We start from the raw sequence: 19,589 nt of genomic DNA, 5'->3' as shown, positions 1-19,589 counted from the left end.
AATGCAGAACTGGAATTTGGGGAGTACAACATCTACAGAAAGGATAGAGAGGATAGGAAGGGAGGAGGGGTTATGCTATTAAGAAACACATAAAATCCAAAGAAGTGAAGCCAGTCCATAGTCAACTTTATATTAAAAAGTTGACTATGGACTGGCTGGACAGTGCAGTGTCGAGTCAGTTGGGTGTGACATAAGCATTGGGAGATCAAAATTGAGAGTAGGAGTGTGCTATAGGCCTAATGACTCTGATGAGTATAATAAGAAACTCTACAGGGAAATAGAGTGGGCCAGTAAATCAAAGAGAGAGTCTTATAATGGGGGATTTTAATTTCCCATATACTGACTGGAATTTGTGGGTTGGTCACTCACACACTAGCAAGGCTTTTGTGGATTTATTGGATGATTGTTTCTACATCAGCATGTTCAGGAGGCAACTAGAGGGAGTAATACTCTTGATCTGATTATCAGCAGTGATTCTTCATGCATTAAGAATCTGCAGATAAAGGAACCACTAGGTGGCAGTGATCACAGTGTGCTGAAGTGGGATTTACTCAAAGAGGTAACTACCATCAGGGGTAAAGGGAAGGGTTTTTGCTTTCATAAAGGCGACTACGATGGTCTGAGACAGTATTTAAATTATATACAGTGGGACCAACTAATGATGTTACCAACAGCAAATTCAAAATGGGAAGCATTCAAAGAACTTATCTTGGAAGCTACTAGGCTTTACATACCAACTAAGAAATATTGTTCAAGGTTTAGTTCATCTGACATCCTAAATGGATGTCAGATGAACTAATAAGACATATGGCAGAGAAGAAAAATGCATGGGATACATATAAATTAACATGTGACACAGACGCCTATGATAGATATAAGCTGATCTGTAACGAAGTTACAAAGGATGTTAGGCAGGCGAAGGCAGATTATGAGAAATCTTTGGCAAAGGATGCAAAGAAAAACAGCAAAGAGTTCTTTACTTATGCAAACTCTAGAAGGAAGGGGATGAATCAGATTGGTCCTCTTGATATCGATGGGTCAACTGTTGATGATCCTGCTCAGGTAGCTAACAAACTAAATGAAAATTTTGCATAAACATTCACATATGAGGAGTTATTCAGCGAAAGGAATGCCAGAGGTGTGTATTCAACTCTGGCAGTAAGCTATATAATCTTGTAATAACTGAGAGTAAAGTGGAGGAGAAATTGTTGAAGATAAACACAAGAAAGGCACCTGGGGGTGGATGAGGTATATCCAGTTATATTAAAGAAGGCAGAAAAGAAAGTAAGCAAACCTTTAGCCATAATTATAAGAGCTTCCTTGGACTCAGGGGAGGTACCCATAGACTGGAGATGAGTAAATGTGACCCCAATTCACAAAGGAGGATCAAAGTAATTATAGACCTGTGAGTTTAACTTCTCTTCCAGGAAAATTAATGGAAGCACTGGTTAAGGATGCACTGCAGGATCATCTTGACAAGAATTCAGTTATAGCTCGGACACAGCATGGTTTTGTTAGTCTTGCCTGACCAATTTGATTGGATACTATGACGCAGTCAAAAAAGAACTGGATGCAGGGAATAACTTTGATATATTAACAATGATCTTAGAAAGGCTTTTGATACTGTTGCACATGGAAGACTGCTGAACAAATTGGAGCAGTTTGGCATTGGAGGCAAATTGCTGCTAGGGATAAAGGGATGGTTGAGAGGGAAAAGACAGAGAGTGGTAGTCAATGGACACTGCTCATCGTGGACTAATGTTATTAATGGAGTCCCTCAGGGTTCAGTGTTGGGTCCAATATTGTTTTCTGTATTTATAAATGATATTCATGATGGTATATCAAGAGGATACAAAGATAAGAAGATACAAAGACGATACAAAGGTTGGCAGGGTTGTTAAGGACACTACTGATGCTATGCTGCTGCAACAGGATCTGGAAAGGTTGAGCAGATGGGCTGAGAGGTAGTAGTAGTAGTAGTAGTAGTGGCATGTGATGCAAGAAAGCAAGTGTATGAGCTTATGCAGCATCAGCCAAAAAAAAAAAAAAAATATATCACACCATTCCCTCCAAATGCCTGTCCAGTCTGGTCTGTAATTACTCGTGTCACCCTTCGATCTCCCCTTTGTGAATTGGGGATACATTTACAGATCTCCAGTCCGTGGGACCTCCCCTGAGTCCAAGGATGCTCTCATGACTATGGCTAAGGGTTTGTTTAGTTGCTTTGCTGCCTCCTTTAATATAACTGGATAGATCCCATCCACCCCAGGTGCTTTTCTTATGTTTAACTTCAACAATTTCTCCTCCACTTTGCTCTCAGTTATTACAAAATCATTCAGTATCCTGCTACAATTTGATAACCTTCTGCCATTTCAAACCTTAATAATTCCTCATGTGTGAATGTAGATGTAAAATACTCATTCAGTTTGTTTGCTATCTGAGCACGATCATCAACAGTCAAACCATCGATGTCAAGTGGTCCAATCAGATTCATCCCCTTCCTTTTAGAGTTTATATAAGTAAAGAAATCCTTGCTGTTTTTCTTAGCATCTTTTGCCAAGGATTTCTTGTAATCTGCCTTCGCCTGCCTAACCTCCTTTGTCACCTGATTACAGACTAGCTTATATCTGCCATAGGCTTCTGAGTCGCTTGATAATTTATATGCATCCCATGCATTTTTCTTCTCTGTTACGAGTCTCATTAGTTCATTTGATAACCATTTAGGCCTAAACCTTGAACAATATTTCTTAATAGGTATGAAACTTTTAGTAGCATCCACGATTAATTCCTTGAATGCTTCCCACTTTACTGTTGGTAACATCGTCAGTTGATCCCAATGTACAGAATTTAAGAATAATAATAGGTGGCAAATGAAGTTTAACATTGACAAATGTAAAGTACTACATATGGGAAACAGCAACCCCAGAGCAACGTATCAACTCTGTCATACTACACTGACAATGGTGGAGAATGAAAAGGACCTGGGGGTAATTGTACAGGCAGATATGAAGTTCTCTGAGCAGTGCAGACAGGCTGCAAGAGTAGCTCATGGTGTCTTGTCAATGATATACAGGAATTTTTCTAGCAGGGATAAGGCAATGGTCAGGCCACACCTTGAGTACTGTATACAGGTCTGGAGACCTCATTTCAAGAAGGATGTAGAGCTGCTGGAACGAGTACAGAGAAGGGCAACAAGATTAGTGAATGGAACAAAGGGTTGCTCTTACGAAAAAAGGCTTAAGTTTTGCAAATTACAGTGTCTGGAGACTAGGCACCGGCTAGGTGATCTGATAGAAGTGTATAAAGACTTGAATGGTTTGAGCATGCTCAATGCTGATGGGATTCTTCCTCTTGCTCAGAATAATCACCAGAGAGGGCATAAATTGAAATTGAGGAAAGACAGATGTAGAATAGATGTGCGGAAATTTGCCTTTAGCCATCGGGTAGTTGGTTGGTGGAACAGACTTCCATCCCTTGTTGTGGAAGTTGATAGACTAAATAAATTTAAGGCTCAGCTGGACAGGTATTTCGAATGAACGGAGGGGTGAAATAGAAGTGGTTTTTTTTTGGTTTTTTTTCGCTGATGCTGCATAAGCTTGCTTTCTTGCATCATATGCCTCTACTAATGCTAATGCTAATAGTACTTGCCTGATTTTCAGAAATTCTGGTAAGGGTTGCCAGCAGTTCCACAATATCATACAAGTGGCAATAAAGTTCCCAGACTGATACAACAAAAAGAACACAAAGTGAAGGAGTTTATTTTTATTTGAAGTAATTTTCACCTGACTAAATGCACTTATTACACCATTCTACAAGTTTCTGAAAAGATTAAGTGATGGTGTCCAAAGGGATGCTGATCAGTTTGGTGGTTAGATTTTCCTTTATATCCTCAACATCATGAAATCTCTTTCCTTTAAGGGCAGTTTTCACCTTGGGAAAGATGAAGTCTGCTGGTGCTAGATCATCAGAAATATCATCAAGTGCAGAATGGACAGGGGCACTGTCCGGCAATGACTACATTGAACATGAATTGGCTGCCTTTCTCTCAAAATTGTGGCCTCACCTGGAAAATATGCTGCTATAATCTTTAAAGCGACTGTAGTAGTAGTAGTAGTAGTAGTGGCATTAGCATTTGTAGAGGCATTTGATGCAAGAAAGCAAGCTTATGCAGCATCAGCCAAAAAAAACAAACCACTTCCACTTCACCCCTCTGTTCGTTCAAAATACCTGTCCAGCTGAGCCTTAAACTTATTTAGGCTATCAACAATTTAGGCATGTGATGCAAGAAAGCAAGTATATGAGCTTATGCAGCATCAGCCAAAAAAAAAAAAAATTACAAAACAATCCCCTCTAAATATTTGTCCAGTTCCTCCTTAAATTTATTTAACCTATCAACTTCCACAACGACAGATGGAAGTTTGTTCCAGCAATTAACCACCCGCTGGCTAATCTGTACGTAGAACACTGTACTGACTCACTCCCATTCAGGTAAAATTCCTTGGGAATCACAACCTGTTTGTCAGAAAACATGATCAGCATCATCAGATCCTAGACTTCTGTAATTTAAACTTTTTGGGCCTCATCTTCAGTGACAACACAATTGAGGAAATTACGATTGTCTTGACAAGTTGGGATGAAGTCTTCGCATGATAACACTCTTCTTTGCTTCTATAACAAAGATCTGCTGCAACCAAACGACTATCTCTTGCCACAATCTTTGAACTGCTTATACCATTCACACATACTGGTATAACTTAATGTTTTATCACCATAAACAGTTTTTAACATATATATTTCTGTTGTAGATTTTCCCAGTTTAAAGCAAAATCATGATACAGAATGATAAACGTTACTAATAAACCTGGTTGTCACTTGCAACAACCAGTTTGTTACCTGTAACTTATTATAATTTCTTGCATGCACCGACCAAAAGAGTGCACACAGTTAAACAAAGCATGTAAACTAACACAGGCACAAACATTCGAGATACAACATATTTACTTTAGCACAAACATAAAACACAGAAGTAGTAGCTTTTGGCTGTTGTATGTAGCCTTTATCAACTGACTGAGCACTGGACGGCAGTGGTTTTGTGTGTGTGGGTGACCTTCGAGTGTATGGTCATATGCAAGGTCATGGAGGGGGGTGCAGAAGGGTGATGAGGGAGTGGCAGAGAGCGTCCTAGAGGGTGAGGTAAGTGACCAGCAATGCCAATTGTCAACTTTGCAGGGTATGAGGCTCAAAGATGGGGTGTATGCAGGTGCCACAGTCTCAGTGGCGCTGATGTGTGCCGATTCTAACCAATGGCGAATCTTGAAATTATGTGAAAAGCCTATGATTTTAGGACGTTGGGTGAGATTTCATGTCCCTCCTGCCAACAGTGCACAGCTAATGCCGAGTGGGCAAAGTCAGCTCTAGTGATGCCAATGTGCATTTGTCTTACTAAGTATATAACTAAACTAATTTATTACTTTTTCTTTTGTTTAATCCCTAGCTTCTTAACCTGTGTTGGGTTATTGCTATGCTGCATATATGTTCCTGTAGCAATAAAGATTCAGAATTAGCATTAGTAGAGGCATATGATGCAATATACAAATATACAACCATTTACTAATTCAAGTAAAATCTTCTAGTCTGTGCTACCTGTGAAAGAAAAAAAGATTTTCTTACACATATATATTCTCTCTCTCTCTCTCTCTCTCTCTCTCTCTCTCTCTCTCTCTCTCTCTCTCTCTCTCTGTTGGTAGGAATACCAACAACTTTGTTCTTTACTACACCTTTTTCCAACAGATCCACATCCTTCCTAAAATAGGATCTCGAAACTTGTATACAATAATCAATGCTTGAGCTAAACAATGATTTTATAACGGAACAACTGCCTCTTTGCAGTGCAACACTTCTTCAGAGTTTCTCATTCATTAATTTTTCAAATATCAGCTTTGAAACTTGTATGCAGAATGTTTGGGAAGTTTAGAGAGTAACAAACATTTTATTAACTTAATACAAAAAATGTTTTATTATTAAAATTAAATTTAATATTATTAATGGAATAATTCTAGGAAGAAATAACTTTTTACCTTCCAGGTTTTTCTCCAGGAATGATCCATGAATTCATATTCATATTTCTAATTCCTTTAATAGGATTTGCTCTGTAAGGAGATGTGGGATTTAGCGTTGTTTGAACAGGATCCTGAACCTCAACCATCACATAGCGACCAATCACAAATCCATCAAAATCAAACAGAATCAAATGTTTGCTTTTTCCTAAGTTTCTGTAAAGAGGAATAATGACTTTTTTTTTCCCTTTATAACAAGTTTTTCTGTTATTGAAATTAAGTAAATAATAATGATAATTGTTTAATTTAACCCCTAATTTGTGCATGCTTGTGTAAGCATGTACAAGTATATTGACATTAATGAGCAAAACAGATAAACAGAGGGCAGAAATGAGATTTATGAGGATCATAGCCAGAAAGACAAGATGTGGCAAAATCAGGAGTGATGTGATCAGGGAGAGAATTCAGGTTGAAAAACTCCAGAACAGGATTGAAAGGTCCCGTTTGAAATGGTTCAGACTGTCAAGAGGCAATTGCCAAGAAGAATGTTTGATTTACAATTAAAGGACAAAAGACCAAGAATGAGGTGGCAGGACATGATAAAGACCAATGTCATTAAGACAGGAGGAAACTGGGGTGAAATCAGTGATGGAGAGACGTAAGAAGCTTCGTCCCCATGCCCTGTCCAGGGCATGGGGACGAAGCTTCTTACGTCAGCCTGTGAAACAATGACGAATGATGATGACAATTATTCACTTTAAATATAAAAAGGTTTCATTTGTAGAGACAGTTTCATTTGAACATAGGTGCAAGGATTTTTGCCAGTATCATTGAGGATACCTTAAGGGTTCAGGAAAGGAGCTAGTAAAGGATAATATACACCAACGTTTATCTGATGATATGGGTCACAGTAATGCTTGCAATCATCTCAAGAATTCTTGTTTATGGACACAATTATGCATCTACAGTAATTAACTGCATCTATAGTAATGTCTGAAATGTTATCAATAAATATGTGAATTTGACCCCTGGTTAAGACAACTAATACTGACATAATAAGGCTAACAGAAACATGGTGCTACCTGTAAATTAAGAATGATGAGTTTCACTATGGTATGTATAATGTATTTAGAAAATATAGAAGGGGGTGGTGTGGTCATGCTTCTTATCAGAAGAAGCCAAAGTGAGAAAAGAGCTTTTGCTGAGTCCGAACTTATGTCTGCCAGCATATAATTTGTGTAGTATGAGTTAGTTGGAAGCAAAGGTATAATGAGAGTAGGAGTAATCAGCAGACCAGAAGACTGTGAAGAATATGACTGGTCTCTACATGCAGATGGGTGATTCCATGTCAAGTGGCCTAATTCTGAAGATGGTCCCTGCTTGACTATCTTCAATTTTGTTGAAACTTGGTGTAGATGTTTAAACAGGTTTCCAAAGAAGCTGTGCAAAAGTTTAGTTCAAAATATAGTATGCATGAGGCACCAGCACCTTTTTTGTGGAGGTCACTTGTGCTACGCAGAGCAAATCACAAAAAATTTTCAAAGTTTTAAATGTTACAGTTGCACAACATTGAGAGGTAGTGCCCTGAAACTTGGTATACCGAGTTAACTATTGATAGAGAATGCAAAACGTTTGGTGTCCAGGCTCAAAAACCTTCACATTTTTTTACAATTCGGTCTAAAACTGGCACCAAAAAATTTGTCGCGACAAATTTAAGCAAGACTTTTGAAAGTCATAAATTTGAAATAAAAACCTTTGGTACCTTCTTCTTTGGGCATTCCATTTAACATCTGCATGAATTCAGCCTAACTAAATATGAGCTCTTATACTTGTTTGCTGGCTGAGATATTTTCCTTCAAAGATACTCAAAATTTGACCTATCTTTAGGGGCAAATATCTTAATGTGGTACATCTTCAATTCTCTCGTTTTTGCCACTATTGGAAAGAGCAGGTTTTAAGCAACAAGAATCGTGGTTTTACAGTTGTGTATTGCTACTTAAGGCCTTACTGCTACTTAGCTTAAGCTACTTATTGCTACTTAGCTTAAACTACTTATTGCTACTTAGCTTAAGCTACTTATTGCTACTTAGCTTAAGCTACTTATTGCTACTTAGCTTAAGCTACTTATTGCTACTTGAGGCTTCATTGCTACTTTGTGTATTGCTACTTAAAGAAGACGGTACCTTTGGTATCTTCTTCTATGGACATTCCACTTGAAAGTGGAAAATTGAAAGTTATGACTTCAAAAGTCTTGCTTAAATTTGTTGCAAAAAATTTTTGGTGCCAGTTTTAGATTTCATTGTAAAAAATGTGAAGGTTTTTGAGCCTGGACACAAAAGGTTTTGCATTCTCTACCAAAAGTTAACAAGGTATACCAAGTTTCAGAGCACTACCTCTCAATGTTGTGCAACAGTAATATTTAAAACTTTGAAAATTGTTTGTGATTTATTCCACATAACACAAGTAACCTCCACAAAAAAGGTGCTGGTGCCTCAAGCTTTACTATATTTTGAACTGAAATTTTGCACAGCTTCATTTGAAACCTGTTTAAACATCCACACCAAGTTTCAACAAAATAGAAGATGGTCGAGCAGCGACCCCTAGGCCACTTGACACGGAATGACCCATGTCAAGTGGCAAGATGGAATGGGCAAGCAAGTATGAATGCTTATTATGGGTGACTTCGATCTGCCCATAACTGACTAGAATAAGTGGGAGGAAAACTCATGAAAAACAAAATTTTTAAATAAACTAGATGATATTATTTGTACCAGAATGTTCAAGAAAAGACTAGGAGTAAAAATATACTTGACTTATCATTACTCACGACAGATGACAACACGGAGCTTAAATTACAAAAATCACTGGCAGGTAGTGATCATGCAATTGTTAGTTGAAATATGAAAAAAGATGTTGCAGTAATTAAGGTAAAGGCACTGATTTTAATTTTAGAAAAGGGGACCATGACAGTTTAAGGTGCTACATGTAATCTATTAATTGGGTGGATTGCAGAGGGAGGCAAATATATTAGAATCATGGAATACCTTAAAAGCAATAATCACAGAAGCCTCGAATGCATATATACCATTAAGAAAATATTGCTTGAGGAGGATGCAGAGATAGGTGAATACAGAGCTGGTCAGTCCAATAGGACAGAAAAAGATAGCATGGGGAAGTTATAGAGCAATGAAAAGACCTGGTGCCTATAACAGCTAAAAGTTTATTCGTAACAGTAACAGAGAGAAGGTTAGGGAACGCACAACTGAATATGAGAAAGCTCTGGCTAAGGGAGCAAAGAATGGGGACAAGGTATTTTTCATGCATGCAAATACAAAGAAGAAGAAAATGAATCAGATCAGACACTTAGGTATTGGAAAGTCTTACATAACCCAACTGATGTTGCTCATGAATTGAACTGGTACTTTGGATCAGTTTTTACTGACGAAAGCCCCTTCAAGCTGAGGAGAGGCTGCATGAGGCTGAGCCGTATGGACTTAATGATTTAAAAATTACAGATGGCTGTTTATTAGAAAAACTTTCAAGCCTAAAGGCATGTAAGGCTCTGGAGTTGATAGCATATACCCACTAATTTTCTTAGTTTCACTGAACCAATGAAGTTAATTCTGAGGCTTATATTTTTAGTGTTATATAATACTGAATACAAATTCACATTTCTGTGAGCTCATTTCTTAGCTCATCTCATTTTGACCAAAAATTGTTGTTCTTGCATTAAGCCACAGAATTATGAGGGTATCATTGGGCTCGGGAGAGATTTGTTTAGATTGGAGAAGTGTCAACATATTGCCAATAGATAAAGCAAGCAATCTTTAATGACTTGTTTTTGCCAAGCAGTACTGCTTCACGATGACTTGAACAGGCTTCAAGAATGGTCAGGAAAGTGGCAGCTATGTTTTGATGCAACAAAATGCAATGTTTTACACTTGAGGAATAAAAATCCCAAAAATAACTTATACACTTTGTGAGGTTGAAAACAGTTGAAGAAGAAAGAGTTGTGATATGGGCAAGTTTTCTGTGCAGTATAAACAGGCGGACAGGAAAGCACAGTCTTATTGATGATTTACTGAATATTATGCTGTAGAGATAGGGGGGGGGTCATAATCCCACTGTATAAGGCAATTGTAAGACCACATTTGGAATACTGTGTTCAGATAAGGAGACGACATCTGAAAAAAGACACTGAGCTTCTTGAAAAAGTCCAAAGACAATTAACTCATATTGTGAGATTGGCAAAAGGGCAACCATAATATGAGGAGACTTCATTATGTGAGCTATGGAGCTTGGCAACCAAGCACCTTATAGGAGGGACCTGAGTGAGGTTTATATAGCTCTATTAGTAAAATGAATGACGGCAGAATATTCACTGTTATAAAGAATTCCAGAACTAGCAGCCATAAATTGAAATTACAGGGGAGGAGATTTAGACTAGCTTGTAGGAAGTTTTCTTTTAGCCAACAAGTTGTTGATTACTGGAACAATTTGCCTCCACAGGTAGCTACAGCTGACAGTTTGAAGAAATTCAAAGGTCAACTGGATAGTAACTTACATGAGGAGGGAGGGAAGGAAGAACATAATTAGTCTATTTAGTTATTTTTTTTTTTGGCCAGTGCAACAAAAGCCTGTGAGTTCCTTGCACTATATGGCTAACATTAATACTAATCTCGATTATTCCTACCATATTGGTTTTGTTTGTATTCAAAAGAGTGATCAAATTACCAATTTAGGAGGCATTTTCACAAGCAGCTGCTATTTTGATAACCATATTAATCATGATTTTAGTAAATCTTTTGAAAAATTCGATTATCACGAGTAATTCTTTCTGGTTTAAAGACTACGGATAGGCTGTCCTTCAGTTCTAACAGTTATTGACTATGCCTCCATTATCTGGAATTCCTAAGGAAGATCAGCTCAAGAAAACTTTAAGCTGTGGAGCATAACTTATTAGTAAGGTACTTCACCTCCACGATTCCTCTGTTTTTACCACTCATGTTATTATCAGTCACTGTGTTTACTTTTGTCTCAAAACGCTTGATGTCAAAAGAAACTAGATAATCAAGTTTCTTCACAAAATTCTATCTGGGAAGTACGACTCCCTGAAACTATTGCAACTTATCAATTTTTGTGTTCCTCCTCGACCGACACACACTGATATCAAGAAATACAGTCCTACAAGTTTTCTCACCTGCCTAATGTTGGCTAACATAGCATCAACAAATATTCTATAACCTCTTCTATTATTTAAGTGCATCCCTATGAACAGACTCTCCTCAAATTGAAAATAATCTCAGTTTAGATTTCTTTGACAGCTCAATCAATCAATATCCTTAATACCATTAATATCTCAGTGCCGTCCCTTGGCATGATAAGCGATATAGCCTAATTAGATTTTCCTTTTTTTATTTTTATCTTTTTATTATAATTATATTCATTACTGTTTTTGTTATTGTTATAATTATTTTCATTTCATTACACATACATTGCAATTGGGTACTGTAGTGCATGTTCCATTTCAATAAAATAAAAGAAGTCGGTGTACATCTGTTATTCCCATCACTAAAAACATCATGCAAGAATGCAGATAAAAAAAATATTTATTCAGTTTGTCAGCAACTTGTATAGTATCACCAAGGAATTTTTTGCTACGTTTGTAATAATGGGGAATTCTAAGACAAAGACTTCTTGTGGCTTGTTTAACCCATTAGCAACTAAATTACAGATTAGTTTGTAGTTATTATAGGTCTCTATGTCCCCTGATAATTTATATTCATTCTATGTGTTTTTCTTTTCTTCCACTAGTTTCATCAGTTCAACTGACATCCATTTAGGTCTAAATCTTAACAGTATCTCTTAATTGGTATGAAAAGCTTAGTTGCTTATGTGATTACTTCCCTAAATGCTTCCCCATTTAGTATTTGCAGTTAATATCATCAGCCAAACTCATTGAATAAAATTGAAAAACTGTCTCAGACCACTGCAGTCACTTTTACAAAAAACAGGATCCCTTCCCTTTACTCTTGACAATAGCTGTATCTTTAATAAATCTCACATCAGATTATGTTCCTACCACCTAGTAGTTCCTTTATTTGGAGATCTTTAATGAAGAGTCAATGATTATAATGAGATCAAGAGTACTGCTTTCTATTATCACCTCTCTAACATGCTGGTGCAGAAGAGAGTCATCTAATCCAGGAAAAACTCTGCTACTGTATGAGATACTAAGCCACAAGTCTCAAGTTAAAATCCCTCATTATAAGACATTCTATCCAATTCTATTTATTTGTATAGGTGTTCATTATAGGTTTTCCTCGTCGAGTCTGATGACAAGGCTAGTGGGAGCCAGACGTGTTCAAAGCCGCTAAGTGGATTTTCTTATTTATTGATTTGAAATTATTGTTTTTCTAAAACTTTTGATTTAAATTTAGTAGTATAGCATTATTTTGTGATTTTCTAATTAATCTGGTGTATTTATTCTTTACTCGGCCTTGTAACTGCATAAAAGTATCGGTAAGGGTATCAAATCCACGTGTTACAAGTTGTAGCTCCGCTGAACGAGACGTTTTTTAGCCATATTTAGCCGCTTTATTGACAAATAGTTACAAATTATTTTCTATAAGTAGCTTATAGACCTAGTCAGGATCGTTAGTTTATTTTGAATTGAGACAGCGAGATTTGGAAGTTAATTAATACTTAAGTGTCCGTAGATTTGCCGTTCGTAACTTGCTGCCATTGTTATGCGATACAACGTCATATCCCAAACTAGATAGCGTTAGTATAGTATAGTATAGTATATAATATAATATTGTCAATTAATCAGTAAAATCTATTAATTTTGTTAAACTTAGTTGTCAATTAAATTGTACTTTTAACTAAATACATATAACGACTTAGATTACAAACGTAACATAATTAATTAATACATAACTTGATACGGAAGTTATATAAATGGAACTCATAGATAATACTTGATACTGAAAAATATATATAGTGTTATAACTGTGTTGGGATACAAGTTTAGGGTTATAATTTTGTACTGAAATTAAATCGAAATCATGACTCAGACCAGAGCAGCAAAGCAAAAGGCTCAAGCTACTAATGGGAGTGCTGTGGCTCAGAGGAGAACTGAGGGGGGGCAGTTGCCCTCTGAATCACATCCTTTTAAAATGCACTGTTTGCAAGATGTTTGTGGATAAATCGGGAACAGGACATGATATTGTCATGGGGGATGTCTTTGTGTGTGCGCGATGCAAGGAGTGTAACGAAATCAGGCGACAACTCAGCGTTCTTATGGGCCTATATGAGAGCTTGAAGGACAGGGTGGATGCCCTAGAAGGATCTAAATTGAGGGGCCCATCAAGTTCTCAGCTGCCCACATCAACGACCAGAGCTTGCACTTGGTCATCACGCAACACAGCAGTGACCCCCAAAGCGGAATGCGCTGGTCCCACAGGAACTAGTAGTTGTTGGTGACTCTATTATCAGGGAAATGGGGAATGTGCTTCGTAAAAAGGATAGGTGGAACAGGACCAGGGTATGTCTGCCAGGGGCAAAGGTTGATGACGCTGTAGAGCGGATATCATCTTTTAAGGGCACAAAAGGTGATATGGCTGTACACATTGGCACTAATGATATTAAGAGTAGGAGACCGGCAGAATTACTTAACAAATACAGGTCACTGTTGAAAAAAAGCCTTGAATTAGGGTTGAATTTGAAAGTGTCTGCAATTCTGCCCCGACACGATAGGAGGGAGTATATGATGAGAGCCTTGTCGATCAATTCGGCCCTGGAAAGATTGTGCAAGGCTCAAGGGATAGAATTTTTTTCAGCCTGGTCTGTACTTGTTAACAGGAGAGACTGCTTCTACAGGGATGGGATACACTTAAATAGAAAGGGTGCAAGAATATTTGCCGATGCTATCGAGGCAGTGTTAGGTGGGTCGGAAAACTGCTAGTTGGGGGGGATACAAGGACTAATAGATTAACAGTAGCCAGTGGCAGAGGTGGAAGTGATTCTTGCACTGCTTCTATTGAAATGAGCAGAAGCCTGGAAAACAAGATGCAGGATATTTCAGAGACTGCTGGTAGTCATTGCGGTACAAGTAAACACATGGGTTGTATTAGGGTAGCTAAGAATAGGAACAGTTGCATGTATACTTGCGTGTACATCAAAGGCAGATATTGTGAGGATTTCAGAGACGTGGTGTCACACAGATATAAGGAATGCAGAACTGGAATTTGGGGAGTACAACATCTACAGAAAGGATAGACAGGATAGGAAGGGAGGGGGGGGTTATGCTATTAGTTAAGAAACACATAAAATCCAAGGAAGTGAAGCCAGTCGGCATCGCTGGACAGTGCAGTGTCGAGTCAGTTTGGTGTGACATAAGCATTGGGAGATCAAAATTGAGAGTTGGGTGTGCTATAGGCCTAATGACTCTGATGAGTATAATAAGAAACTGTACAGGGAAATAGAGTGGGCCAGTAAATCAGAGAGTCTTATAATGGAGAATTTTAATTTCCCAAATATTGACTGGAATTTGTGAGTTGGTCACTCACACACTAGCAAGGCTTTTGTGGAGTTACTGGATGATTGTTTTCTGCATCAGCATGTTCGGGAGGCAACTAGAGGGAGTAATACTCTTGATTTGATTATCAGTAGTGATTCTTCATACATTAAGAATCTGCAAATAAAGGAACCACTAAGTGACAGTGATCACAGTGTACTGAAGTGGGATTTACTCAAAGAAGTAACTACCATCAGGGGTAAAGGGAAGGGTTATTGCTTTCGTAAAGACGACTACGATGGACTGAGACAGTATTTAAATTCTATACAGTGGGACCAACTGATGATGTTACCAACAGCAAATTCAAAATGGGAAGCATTCAAAGAACTTATCTTGGAAGCTACTAGGCTTTACAAACTAAGAAATATTGTTCAAGTTTTAGGCCTAAATGGATGTCAGATGAACTAATGAGACATATGGCAGAGAAGAAAAATGCATGGGATACATATAAATTAACACGTGACACAGAAGCCTATGATAGATATAAGTTGATCTGTAACCAAGTTACAGAGGAGGTTAGGCTGTTTGTTTGTTTGTTTGTTATTTGGCTTTTAGGAGCATTAGCAACTAAGGCCATATTGCTCCGGGATATGCGGCGGTCATTTCCTGACCTTTCCGCATCCTCCGTATTTGGTGGTGACGGGCTCGAACCCCGGTCTAATCAAGAAGCGTGTGTTATACACTGCTGATCCTTCCCACCTGGCTACAGAGGCGCCTGGGAGGTTAGGCAGACGAAGGCAGATTACGAGAAATCTTGGCAAGGGATGTAAAGAAAAACAGCAAAGAAATCTTTACTTATGTAAACTCTAGAAGGAAGGGGATGAATCAGATTGGTCCATTTGATATCGATGGTTCAACTGTTGATGATCCTGCTCAGGTAGCTAACAAACTAAATGAATATTTTGCATCGACACTCACACATGAGGAGTTATTCAGCGAGGGGAATGCCAGAGGTGTATTCAAATCTGGCAGTAAGCTAGATAATCTTGGATAACTGGATAGGATCTATCCAGTTATATTAAAGGAGGTAGCAAAGGAAGTAAGCAAACCCTTAGCCATAATTATGAGAGCTTCCTTGGACTCAGGGGAGGTACCCATAGACTGGAGATGTGCAAATGTGACCCCAATTCACAAAGGAGGATCAAAGGCTGACACAAGTAATTATAGACCTGTGAGTTTAACTTCTGTTCCAGGAAAATTAATGGAGGCACTGGTTAAAGATGCACTGCAGGATCATCTAGACAAGACTTCAGTTATAGCTCGGTCACAGCATGGTTTTGTTAAGGGGAAGTCTTGCCTGACCAATTTGATTGGATACTATGATGCAGTCACAAAAGAACTGGATGCAGGGAATAACTTTAATATTATATACTTGGATCTTAGAAAGGCTTTTGATACTGTTGCACATGGAAGACTGCTGCACAAATTGGAGCAGTGTGGCATTGAAGGCAAATTGCTGCTATGGACAAAGGGGTGGTTGAGGGGGAGAAGAGAGAGAGAGAGAGAGAGAGAGAGAGAGAGAGAGAGAGAGAGAGAGAGAGTGATAATCAATAGACACTGCTCATCGTGGATTAATGTTATTAGTGGAGTCTCTCAGGGTTCAGTCCATTATTGTTTTCTGCATTTATAAATAATATTGATGATAGTATATCAAGCTTAATGTCCAAGTTTGCAGACGATACAAAGGTTGGTAGGGTTGTTAAGGACACTACTGACGCTATGCTGCTGCAACAGGATCTGGAAAGGTTGAGCATATGGGAAACAGCAACCCCAGAGCAACGTATCAATTCTGTGGTACTACACTGACAGTGGTAGAGAATGAAAAGGACCTGGGGGTAATTGTGCAGGCAGATATGAAGTTCTCTGAGCAGTGCAGATGGGCTGCAAGAGTAGCTCATGGTGTCTTGTCAATGATATACAGGAATTTTTCTAGCAGGGATAAGGAGGTGATTATTCCCTTGTATAAGGCAATGGTCAGGCTACACCTAGAGTACTGTATACAGGTCTGGAGGCCTCATTTCAAGAAGGATGTAGAGCTGCTGGAACGAGTTCAGAGAAGGGCAACAAGATTAGTGAATGGAACAAAGGATTGCTCTTACGAAGAAAGGCTTAAGTTTTGCAAATTACAGTGTCTGGAGACTAGGCACCGGCGAGGTGATCTGATAGAGGTGTATAAAGCCTTGAATGGGTTGAGCATGCTCAATGCTGATGGGATTCTTCCTCTTGCTCAGAATAATCACCTGAAAGGGTATAAATTCAAATTGAGAAAAGACAGATGTAGGATAGATGTGCGGAAATTTGCCTTTAGCCAACGGGTAGTTGGTTGGTGGAACAGACTTCCATCCCTTGTTGTGGAAGTTGATAGCCTAAATAAATTTAAGGCTCAGCTGGACAGGTATTTCAAATGAACGGAGGGGTGAAGTGGAAGTTTTTTTGTTTTTTTTTGGCTGATGCTGCATAAGCTTGCTTTCTTGCATCATATGCCGCTACTAATGCTAATGCTAATACTAATTATACTCTGTCGTTGGACTGATAACAAATTCCAACTCTCACTTTTGTTTTCTCTGTACTTATTCAAGCTAAACTAACTGAACATTAGACTGTCAATTCACATCAAATGCGTGCACTGTGTTTAGATTCTATGTGCTTCCAAACCAAGAGTATAACTCCTCTTCCTCCTCTCTTGTCTGTCCCTTCTATACACATTGTACTTACTGTATTCAAATTCTGCATCCCCTATGTTTAAGTGGCACCACTTTTCTGATGTCCCTACTACATCTACATTTGCTGATTCAACTAATACTTCAAATTCAAACTTATTTACCATACTCATTTACCAACGTTTTTACCAAAATTAGCATACAAGCAGGTATATGTGCACATTTTTGCTCTTAGTAACCTTAACATAGTCCATAAATCTGATTTTTCCATGACAACTCCCAGCAGCCAAGTAATCTTCCAATCACAATTTCACTTCTTCTTGCAGCTGCCATTAAGCTATTAGTCTATGTAGTAGTAGTAGTGGCATGTGATGCAAGAAAGCAAGTGTATGAGCTTATGCAGCATCAGCAAAAAAAAAAAAAAAAAAAATCACACCATTCCCTCCAAATGCCTGTCTAGTTCCTCCTTAAATTTATTAACCTATCAACTTCCACAACAACAGATGGAAGTTTGTTCCAGCAATTAACCACCCGTTGGCTAAAGGCAAATTTCCGCACATCTATTCTACATCTGTCTTTTCTTAATTTGAATTTATGCCCCCTTAGGTTCGTAATCTGAACAAGTGGAAGGATCCCATCAGAATTCAGCCTGCTCAATCCATTCAAGGCCTTATACACCTCAATCAGATCGCTGCACAGGTGCCTAATCTCCAGCCACTGCAATTTGCAGAACTTAAGCCTCTCTTGGTAAGAGGATCCCTTCATTCCCCTCACCAATCTTGTTGCCCTTCTCTGTACACGCTCAAGCAAATCTACATCCTTCCTAAAATGAGGTCTCCAGACCTGTACGCAGTACTCAAGGCATGGTCTGACCATTGCCTTATACAGAGGGACAATCACCTCCTTTTCCCTGCTAGCAAAATTCCTATATATCATTGACAAAACCCCATCACCTGCCTGCCCTGGCAGCCTGTCTGCATTGCTCAGAAAACTTCATATCTGACTGCACAATTACTCCCAGGTCTTTTTCATTTTCTAACACCTTAAGTGCGAGGTTGCGAGGTTAGCCTGTGCGGACATTGCTCCTTAAAGCTCTTCAAACAGAGAAGTTTTTCCTGATTTATTTTCTGCTTTATTAGTTTAAATTGTCATATTAACTTATTTTCTAGAGTAGCTTTATATTCCTAGTTACGATACTTAGTTTAAAGTTTAACTTAGACAGAGATTTTGTAGATTTTACTCAGTATCGGTAACGGTATCAAATCCACGTGTCACAAACCAAATTTTTTTTTAACCAAATTTAGTCGATTTATTAACCAACTGTTATATCAAATTATCTTCTATAAGTAGATTATAGACCTAGTCAGGATCCTTAGTTTATTCTAAATTGAGATAGCGAGATTTGGAAGCTAATCAATACTTACGAGTCCGTAGAAATACCGTTCGTGAATTCCCGCCATTTTTACACGATAGCATAAGCTTAGTGTCGTATAGTGCATAATATAATATTGTCAATTAATCAGTAAATCTATTAATCTTGATAAACTTTATTGTCAATTAAATTGTACTTTTAACTCTATATATATATATATATAGTCATATTAATTAACATAAGATCTAAAATAATAAAGTTATACAATGCCAGCAATACGGCAAGGCAAGAGCGAAGAAACAAAAATAAAAATAAACCAATTTCAATTTTAACTGGGAGGGAAAAAGAAAAGGTAACAAGAATAAAAATATTGCAACGGAAACTCTAAATTAATTTAGAAGGTCTAATTATACGAATAATAATTCATTGAAATTTAAAGCCAATAAAATAAAATTTAGCGGCGCCCCCTCGAAAGGGGGGGCGCCGCTAAATTTTATTTTATTGGCTTTAAATTTCAATGAATTATTATTCGTATAATTAGACCTTCTAAATTAATTTAGAGTTTCCGTTGCAATATTTTTATTCTTGTTACCTTTTCTTTTTCCCTCCCAGTTAAAATTGAAATTGGTTTATTTTTATTTTTGTTTCTTCGCTCTTGCCTTGCCGTATTGCTGGCATTGTATAACTTTATTATTTTAGATCTTATGTTAATTAATATGACTATGTTTCAAGCATCATGCAGGGGAATGTGCTTTTAGCTGCCTTTGATGTGTGCTTTGCCCTCTTTTATTTTATTTTATTAAGTAAAATTTCATATTCGACATTATTCAAATTTAACTATGTCACATGACAGTAGTGGGCGAATTGCTAACGCTGCGCCTGTACTGCCATCTATAGCCTAATTTTGGTTTATATTAACGGGT

The 19,589-nt window shown here is 37.9% G+C and overlaps 1 protein-coding gene across 1 annotated transcript in view; it reads right to left on the bottom strand.

The window, feature by feature from the left end:
* Nucleotides 1-19,589, bottom strand: part of LOC150090395 (RNA helicase Mov10l1-like) — a 230,447-nt gene that overhangs the window by 128,788 nt on the left and 82,070 nt on the right. Inside the window, exon 8 of the mRNA XM_090390298.1 lies at nt 6,078-6,272. Coding sequence (XP_090246424.1) covers nt 6,078-6,272 — 195 coding nt within the window. The remainder of the gene's footprint in view (nt 1-6,077; nt 6,273-19,589) is intronic.

Source organism: Mastigoproctus giganteus, chromosome 2 (genome assembly GCF_048544385.1).
Source record: "Mastigoproctus giganteus isolate SK-2022 chromosome 2, ASM4854438v1, whole genome shotgun sequence".
Lineage (NCBI taxonomy): Eukaryota > Metazoa > Arthropoda > Arachnida > Uropygi > Thelyphonidae > Mastigoproctus > Mastigoproctus giganteus.
The sequence above is the reverse complement of the archived record's forward strand: the minus strand, read 5'-3'. Positions and strand labels throughout refer to the sequence as shown.